Source organism: Paramormyrops kingsleyae, chromosome 12, assembly GCF_048594095.1.
Source record: "Paramormyrops kingsleyae isolate MSU_618 chromosome 12, PKINGS_0.4, whole genome shotgun sequence".
Taxonomy (NCBI): Eukaryota; Metazoa; Chordata; class Actinopteri; order Osteoglossiformes; family Mormyridae; genus Paramormyrops; species Paramormyrops kingsleyae.
The window spans coordinates 11,706,396-11,715,721 of record NC_132808.1 but is presented as its reverse complement, the minus strand read 5'-3'; the positions used below and the strand labels follow the sequence as shown (position 1 = coordinate 11,715,721).

Genomic DNA, 9,326 nt, shown 5'->3' with positions numbered 1-9,326 from the left:
AATGTTTAAATGTAATATATTTTTCTCCTGGTCTTTATTGTAAATGGGTCATAAAAAATGTCAATAATTATCGATATCGACCGATATGAAACACTCATATCGTGATACAGTTTTCAGTCATATCGCCCAGCCCTAGTCAAAATACAGTCAAAATTGGACTAACAGCATGTCTGTCTTTTGAGCTCAGTGTTGTGAATGCTAACTAGCGTTCATGTGTTCTGCTGCTAGTGAGGGGGGGGCTGTGTGTGTGGCTGTCTGCAGCAGTGCTGTGTGAAGTTGTGCATAAACTGTAGGACGTGACAACGGCACTGTTGGTATCGATACTGTTGCAAATGAGTATCTTATCTGATTTTTAATATCTGAGTATCATTTCTGACAACTCTAATTCCTATCATACAATATTCAATACACTTGCACTATACAATTAACCTCTGAAGGAATTCCTCATCTGTACAGCTAGAGTTCCTACTTTCCTTTTGTTCAGGTTTGGTCTCATTTATATCATGGAATTGCAGTTTATTTTTCTATTAGAAGGATTAGAACAGTGGTTCCAAAACTTTGTAGGTCAGACACCCCTTCTACATCCTGACCAAGTTGACACGCCCCATCCCCCCACCCAAAAGAAAAGGCACAACATAGCACATTTACAGCTGTGTGATAGCTTCAAGTTTACTGTTTTAATGGATAATAATTGGAAGAATGCAACAATGTTTCAACAAATTGCAACAAATTCCAGCATGACATGAGCCGTGGCCCAAAGACAATGTGTGAGGGTGAGGAAGCTTGAGCCACACAGAAACAGAATTAGATTATAGTACAATACAATTTTAATAATATTTTTAAATGCATACAATAAAAAAATCCGACTTCATACAGTTTTATATCTTTAAAAATTTATATTTTTAAATTCCACTATTAAAATTTACTCTTGTGCTCCCCCTAGAGGCAGTCTGCACACCTTGGGGTGAAACCTGCAGTTAGATCATCACTGTGTGAAGAAGCTCCATCGATCCTTCATTGGTGGGTTAGTTTGAATTGTGGTCCTTATCTAGGACCTTTTTTATGGTATGGAGGTATGAGTGGGGTTTTTTTGTTTGGTTTGTTGTTTCGGTGTATTGTGTTTGTCACAGTCGTACTATTATGTGGTTCTAAAACTGCCTGAAGTCCCTGGGCTCCTGAAGTCAGTGTCTCAGAACTACCCCGGTCCATACTACCTGCTGAACTGTCCACACTGCTTCCTTCATCTTGTTTGTCTTGCATCTTTCTGTCTCTTTGTTCTGTCTTTACTGTAGATGGGACAGGTCTTGAACTCTGCTGTTCATCAGATGTACTACCAAAAATGAAATTCACCGCTTTTGTTGCCAATGAGGCCGTGTCATGTCTGTAAGATCAAAACAGAAAGAACACAGATGTCACTGGGTTTAGCATTTAGTCACTGACTTCATCATTTATCACATTTGTGTGAAGCTTCTGTGACTTTTCTTCTGTGTAAAGATTAAGTAAAGAATCCCTCTGTTTCTGTCACTATGATTATTGTTACATGCTGTTGATTTGTCCATTTACGTTACTCTTACATGACACGCTTTCACTTACATTATATTCTACACAAAATACACATTCAGTGTGTGTTTACTTACTTTAGCTTTCCTCCTGAATGCTCCAGTATCTGAGAGAGCTTCCGTGTGACTGAATCTGTTATTTTATTCTCTGTCAGATCCAGCTCTTTCAGATGAGAGGAGTTTGAGCTCAGAGCTTCAGTCAGAGAAGCACCGCCTTTATCTGTTATTCCACACTTTTTTAACCTGCGGACAGAGAGATAATGATGTAGTTCATGAGATTCAGTGTAACAGAAACACAGCTGTTATATTAACATAGAGATGAAGATTGTCTCAGTCTTGTTCTTGGGCATCAGGAAAGCTCTGAATCACAGAAAAAATAACTGTAAAGTTTATCAATTAAATTCAGTGTGTTTCATAACTGAGTTCCTCACCGCAGTGTCTCCAGTTTACACTCGTGTTGCTTCAGTAGATCACAGAGCTTCTCCACTCCTGAGTCTCCTAGTTTACACTCACTCAGATCCAGATCTCTGATGTGTGAAGGGTTTGTACAGAGAGCTGAAGCCAAATCAGCCCAGGATTCACTTACACTGTTCCGTAGACTGGAGGGAGGGAGGGAGAGAGAGAGAGAGAGAGAGAGACAGATTTATTAGAGTGAATTGAACTTTGCTAACATTAAGGTAAGTAAGTAGGGAATAAAGCACTGTGTGTTGCTTTTAGAGTAACAATAGTGACTGTTACAAACTTCTGACACTGGAGACTCCTTCACTGATTGGTACATAAACAAAAATGAATTAATAAAAAATGAATAAAACTTTTTAATCCTTTAATTGTAAGGTTTAAATAATATGAACCGTTACTATAGAAATGATTACATTAAAACAAGTGCATTGATATAAATCTGTGATTTACACCTGCGTTACTGTCAGAGCTGCTGTTATAGAAAACTAATCAACACCTTCTGACCAATCAGATTCAAGAATTCAGCAGTGCTGTGATTTAAAGTCAGGCCAACTGTATTTATGTAGCACATTTAAGAACACCTTTCACTGACCAAAGTGCTGTAAAGACAAAAGTTATTAATAACTAAAATTAATCATAAATATTAAAGCACAGTAGATACTAATGACTAGGGTTTATTTTACTTGATCATGTTACACAAAAAGAAATATGAAAGTGAATATAAAATAGTGACATTTAGTTTATTATAGTATAGAGTTTATTATATATAATGTCCATGTTATACTTATTTGAGTGTTAAACATACATGTGCTAATAAACATCCAGAAAGTTTTTCTAAATGAAATATAAATGTCTGAATATGGCAGAAACCCCAGAATAGAATTTTCCAAATTGTTAAAATAAGATGTTTTTAAACTGATTGATAGGTTTAAAATGTTTAGTTCAGTTATAAAGACATTATTACTCACTTTAATTTCTGTAGTTTACATTTAGGATTCTTCAGGAATTCACAGAGATTTCTCAGTCCCAACTTTCCTGGTTTATTCTTGTTTAGATTCAACTCTCTCAGGTGAGAAGGATTTAAATCCAGAGCAGAAATCAGATTGACAAACTCAGCATCTTCAATACTGTCTTCTTTATACAACCTAGAGAGAGAGAGAGAGGGAGAGAAGGAGGTCAGGTTAGTCTCTCACACCATGTGTTAAGCTTCCTGTCCAGCGGTGGATAAATCAGGACTGTTATTCATATCAGAACTGTTTCTTAATCAGTTGTGTGGTGGAACAATATATTTAACCACCAGAAAAGAGAAAACCCTTCCCCATAATGCCTTTCACAAAACCACTTCTTACGTGAGTTTCTTCAGTCTGTAATGTGGATCCTGCAGCAGAGCCGAGAGCTGATTCACTTTGACTTTGTCTTTAGGTGTTTTATTGCTCAGATCCAGCTCCGTGTTCAGTAAGGGGGTTTTACTAGAAAAAAACCCTTTTCCTGTAAGACAATTGCAGGCTTCCTCTGCATCTGGACTCTGTAACAACCTGTAGGGGTTTGAAGAAAAAAAGTTATTTTAACACTATGTATGTTTTATATGCCAATGTTTGTTTATAGAAGAATCACCTCAGTGTCACTGTTTTGTGATGTCGATTCTTTTGTAAATCAGTGAGCAGCTTCACTCCTGATGCTCCAGGGTCGTTCCCTCTGAGATCCAGCTCTATCAGGTGTGATGATTTCAGAGCTTCAGCCAGAGCAGTGTATCCTTCCTCTGTTATACTGCAGTCTGAAAGTCTAGAAGAAAAATGCAAACAATTGTCTATTTTTATGAAGGAAAGCTCTAAGTCTTCTTAAACATAAACTGAAGTAAAAAATGTGGCTTTCATTGTAGAACTAAACAATTTTTGCTGGTTTTGTCCCCTCTGGAAACACGTGCCAAATGAACAATTTGTGATGAATGAAATTTTTTGAACTAGAAAACAAACATTATAAAGCAGTAAATATAAAGTATAATGCAAATTATATGTTTCTCCAATATGTCTGACACGCCCCCTTAAATTCAGTCTGCTTTAATAAAGCTAAATATACACTGCATGTGAAACTTATTTCTTCTGAAGAGTTTACAGTGTCAGAAAAAGTAGAGTTACTGACACTGGAGACTCCTTCCAAAAATACAAGGATGATTATATAAAAACAGATGTGAGACTGTCCTCCATCATCTATAATCCCTTTTTCCCTCTTGTGCTTGGGGCATTAGGGACAGTTTAAAGAGTAGGACAAAGAAACACAGTATGACACTGCACTGTTAGAAACCCACAGACGTCACAACACTTTAAGATAACATACTGTATTTCACACCTCTATCAGAGCATCTGGATTATAAGTGAAGTGTGTATTAGACGTCACCTGAGAGTCTCCAGTGTACAGTGTTTATTCTTCAGTTCTGCAGAGAGCAGCTTCACTCCTGAATCCTGAATCCTGTTCTTACTCAGATTCAGCTCCCTCAGGCTGGAGGATTCTGATCTGAGAGCTGTGAGCAGAGCTGAACATCCTTTCTCTGTCAGATTACACTCACTGAGCCTGAAAGCACAATTAATAACACTTAACTGTGGGGTTTCTCCTCAAACTATTCATTACTACTGAAAAAGACATGAAAACTAGATGAATGATTGATAACCTACTATAAAGACAAACCCTTTTAAAGTTTCCACATTAATACAGAATGAAATTCCTTACTGGAGTGTTTCAGGTCTGCAGTGTGGATCCTTCAGTAAAGCAGAGAGTTGCTCTACTCCTGAGTCTCCGTCTATTTTCCTGCTCAGATCCAGATCCGTCTGCAGTATCGGGTTTATACCCAGAACTTTACTCAGATTATCACAAGCTTTCTGTGCATCAGGACTTTTCAACAACCTGTAGAGAGGAAGAACAGAGAAATAATAACACTAATTATATTTACACCAATGCAGTGTGGCTTTTTCAGTATTTGATTGGTCCCCAGTGGAAACTAGTTTTAAATTTTAGCATTCGAGTATAATTGTTACTTCAAATTTCTTTCTTTATTCTTACTTTATATAAATGAGAATAAAAATAGCTAATTATTTAAAATTGTAAAACATTGTAATAAATTGCACAAAAGTGTCTGCACACTGTACAGTGGCGCAACAGCAAAACTTTACTAATAACTCAGAATTAAAGCTGTATTTTATATACACTGGGGAAAGCGCTCACCTCAGAGTCACCGGTTTACGCGCTGGATAATTCATTAAACTCCTGAGCTGCTTCATTCCTGATGCTCCAGGGTCGTTCCCTCTGAGGTCCAGCTCTATCAGGTGTGATGAGGGGTTTGAGTTCAGAGTTTTAACCAGAGCTGTGTATTCTTTCTGTTTAATATCACAGTCTGAAAGTCTGGAGAAAGAGCAAAAATGTAACCACTCTCAGGTGTTTTTTGGGAAATGTTCCTAATGATAAGTACTTCATTAATTTGTTCATGAGGATTTTCTTTATTTACCTAATGTGGAACACAAACTCATTAATAAATTACAATTATTATTGTTCTACCATAAAAAAGCAGATCTTAGATCTACTTTATTTAGTCTACTTGGCTAAATTAAGACTGTCTACGTTCACATTACGAGGCTAAAGTGACTCAAACCAGATTTTTTGCTTTAAAAAAATCTGATCGTTTCAGTGCTGTGTGAACACACAACTCCGATCTTTTCACATCAAATTTGAGTCACTTTTGTAGGTGTTCCTAAATCCGATACATTTGTGGCCATGTGACATTAATGAGAGCGCGCAGATGGGAATTTATGCAGCTTTTTGTCTATACACACCTGCTGAACGCTGTCATCAGCTATCACGGTGTTCTGCAGATTTGTGCTATTTATCGAGATATGCTACTTAGCGATAGCATGTTTTGTTTAAAATTAAGATTTTAGGTTAACATTAAAGCTTTAAGTCTTAGGGTTAACATTTTGGTTCGGTAAAGGGCTTTGCCTAAGATCCAGTCTCTCTGGTGTTGGTAATATTTGTTCATGTACCAGTAGCATTTTTCATAAAGGCACAAATCGTCAGAACACCAGCAATGCAGCTGATGAACTGTTTGCCTCCTCCAGTGCAAAATGCCATGTATAAATTAGCTGCTAATGCATCCATTTAGTTGGTTTTAATACCATGAGTCATCTCACAATTATTTTTTGTTGGTGGTGACACGACGTTTTGAATGCAGAAACATATCAATGTGCACATGCGTGATGTTTTGGAGGACAGACGGTCACATCTGTCACATCACATTACAGTTAGAAACAGGTCACTTGTAATTATGAATGTTAGATGTCAAGATGGGCAAATCCGACCTGAACTAAAAATCTAAATTGAACAATGAAGTTCAATTGGCTTGACGTGTGAATGTAGCCTTTATCAGTGAAGCTCACATCACTCAAATAAAAAAAAATGTAAACAGAGATGATGTTGATTTTGCAGCAGCAGAGCCGGTGTCCTAACACTGTGTGATCAAATCTAAACCCACTGCCCATCTCAGTGACAGTGAGCAGTGACGTGGCCAGGTTTTATTAGTCTTTTATTATTTCATATCATTCATTTGTGCACAATAAATCAGCACACAATAATATTTGTTGTCACTAAATAGCACATAATAATATCTCATGTTGCAGATGTTTGGATAAAAATAGAAAATGTCTTTAACATTATCCTCTAAAAACAACTTGCTTTGCAACCTTTGCTTTTAATGTTAGTATAAATTTTCCTTATAGTTTCCCCTCAAACTATTTTTCTTTCTTTCTTTTTCTTTTTCTTCACTCACTTCTAATACAGTGCAATTTCTTTTGTAAATTAGGCTTAAATATCAGATAATGAAGGCTTTTGGGTAACATTTGCAAACAGGCTTATGTGTAACACGTTCTTTGTTAAACTCTTCATTATTGAATAAGATTCATTGTTATTGGGAAATACGCCCCTGGATGAGTGGATGAGTAATCAGTTCCTACATGCTGCAATTATACTTATAGTGAAGTAAAAACATCATTGATCTAGTAATTTATATTATTACACGACTTACAGAAGCTTCTGGAGTTTGCAGAATGAAGTCTTTAGTAGAGCAGAGATCTTATCCACTCCCCCATTTCCTAGTGTGTTCTCACTCAGGTCCAGCTCAGTCAGGTGTGAAGGGTTTGAAATAAGAGCTGATACCAGATCAGTACAGCCTCTGTCTGTAATACCGCTCTTACTCAGCCTGCAGACAGAGAACACAGTTGAGAAAACGTCTTTAAACAGCCCACATGATCATCCATCAGACATAATACCAATGTATAAGAAATAATAGAGTTATAATGCAGTGGTGAGAAGGTGTACAGTGGACTGTTCACACTCTCAGAAGCACAGGAGATTCTGCAGCAGTGCTGATTGTGATAAACAGTGTTCACACTACACTGATATCTTTAAAGATTTAACGTGAACACAAACTAAAGTACCAGGGGCCTCATACCAACATTGTGTACGTCATCTGTCACACTCATGGTCAGATGTGTGAGAGGTGGTGCAGTGAAACTGCTAACATTAAGAATTACGTTCATGTCAACTTTTCTTCGATATCAGAAGGATTTGTCCATTTCTTTCCACACAGGTCACACAGGTACTTGTTCAATACCTTGAGACTAGGCTACTGCAACTTCTTCCTGGACTCTCAGGTCTGCCTCTGAGTGCCATTCGACCTCTGCAACTGATCACGAATGCAGCTGTACAACTGGATTTCAATCTTCCTACTGTACGTTCATCCACACCACCCCATTCACTACACTGCCTTCACTGGCTTCCTGTAGCTGCCCACATCATTTACAACACTCATGCTTGCCTACAAAGCAAAAATGGACCAGCACGCTCCTACCTTAAAGCACTTACCACACCCCGCACTGCACCTATGTAAGTCACTCCAGATAAGGGCATCTACCAAATGCTATAAATATAAATATTTACAAGTCTACCTCACTGTCTGCTTGGAATAAAAAAGAAATCACACTAAAGCGAGAGAACATATGCTGCAGCATATTCATTATAAATTGGGGTTCTATTTGGAAGCTTATAAATATACATTTCTTTACCTTTATAGCAATCTTTTATGAAAATCAGAGTCTCCCTCACATGCTGCCAACATTAACATGAGAACAGTGTCACAATAACAGAGGCAACTGTCTGTTCAAACAACATCTTCTGCTTGACATTGACCTTAATGTTAGTGTTGTATTTATGTAGCACATTTCACAAACCCAATGTCATGCTACATGTGAAAAAAAACTTTCCACCACCTCTTTTATTAGTAATGCCAGAGGACAGAGTGCCAAATTATTTTCTTTCTGAATTGTACCTCAGAAGGTAGCACCTTCACCTTGTACTTTTCACCTTGCAAATTTTTGGCCGACTTTCTTTGCCATTTCTCCTGAATCTGAAGAGAGTCCTCATTAGTATATTAAATGGTGTAATTGTAGGAGGAGTGCGGGTTAAGTGTGATGGTCATCCATGTGCACGCAGATTGATTTTGATTTGTTATGTGCTAATAAAATGTGCTTGGAATCCTGTGTTCCAGAGCATGTGAGCGGAGCGTGAGCGAGGAGCGGAGCGTGAGCGAGGAGCGGAGCGTGAGCGAGGAGCGGAGCGTGAGCGAGGAGCGGAGCGTGAGCGAGGAGCGGAGCGTGAGCGAGGAGCGGAGCGGTCGGAATTTAGTCAGAGCGCGGAGCGGTTTTTTTAATTAAGGCTGGAGCAGTCGCTCTGTCTCGCTCCAATTTCGCTCCGATACCGCTCACACTACGATTCTGAGGCGTCCCCAAATCTACCCAGAATTCATCTATACAATTATCAAGACTATTACAGAAATTGGCCGAGACGGAGAAGGAGGCCTCTGGTGAGGAAGTCAGATCAGACCTGAGTTTCTCAGTCCTGCACTGCTGGTCCTTCAGTAGAACAGAGAGCTGCTTCACTCCTGAGTCTCCAGATATTTTCCCACTCAGATCCAGATCCTTCTGCATTAAGGGGTTTTCACCCAGAACCTCAGTCAGAAAATCACAGGCCATTTCTGCTTCAGGACTTAAAATTCTGGAGAGAGAAAACACATTTCATTATGATACTGATACCACAGTATGCACCTATATAAACTAAAACACTGTCATAGCAAAATTTGTGAGGAGGTTTGGGAGAAAAAAACGGTCAAATGCCATCAGCTGAATTTTATTCCTTATAACGTACTTTGATACTTTGGCATTAACAATGTGGAAATGACTTAATTTAGGTTACTTGTTAATCTTGTGCCTT

The 9,326-nt window shown here is 38.2% G+C and overlaps 1 protein-coding gene across 1 annotated transcript; it reads right to left on the bottom strand.

Annotated features, from left to right (window-relative positions):
* Positions 1–643: 643 nt before the first annotated feature.
* LOC140593643 (ribonuclease inhibitor-like) lies at positions 644–9,212 on the bottom strand. The gene is made up of 6 exons (XM_072718692.1): positions 8,940–9,212; positions 7,084–7,257; positions 3,633–3,800; positions 3,368–3,553; positions 2,987–3,163; positions 644–2,158 (listed from the first exon to the last, which is right to left on the bottom strand). Exons 1-6 carry the CDS (start codon positions 9,086–9,088, stop codon positions 1,987–1,989), a joined length of 1,026 nt encoding a protein of 341 aa, XP_072574793.1. The 5' UTR covers positions 9,089–9,212; the 3' UTR covers positions 644–1,986.
* Between the last annotated feature and the right edge of the window lie 114 nt (positions 9,213–9,326).

Coding starts and splice junctions, on each gene's coding strand:
- LOC140593643 (XM_072718692.1), bottom strand. CDS start 9,088: ATGGCCTGTGATTTTCTGACTGAGGTTCTGGGTGAAAACCCCTTAATG. Junction 3,554..3,632: donor CACAAAACAGTGACACTGAG/GTGATTCTTCTA, acceptor AAACCCCTACAG/GTTGTTACAGAGTCCAGATG. Junction 2,159..2,986: donor TGTAAACTACAGAAATTAAA/GTGAGTAATAAT, acceptor CCCTCCCTCCAG/TCTACGGAACAGTGTAAGTG.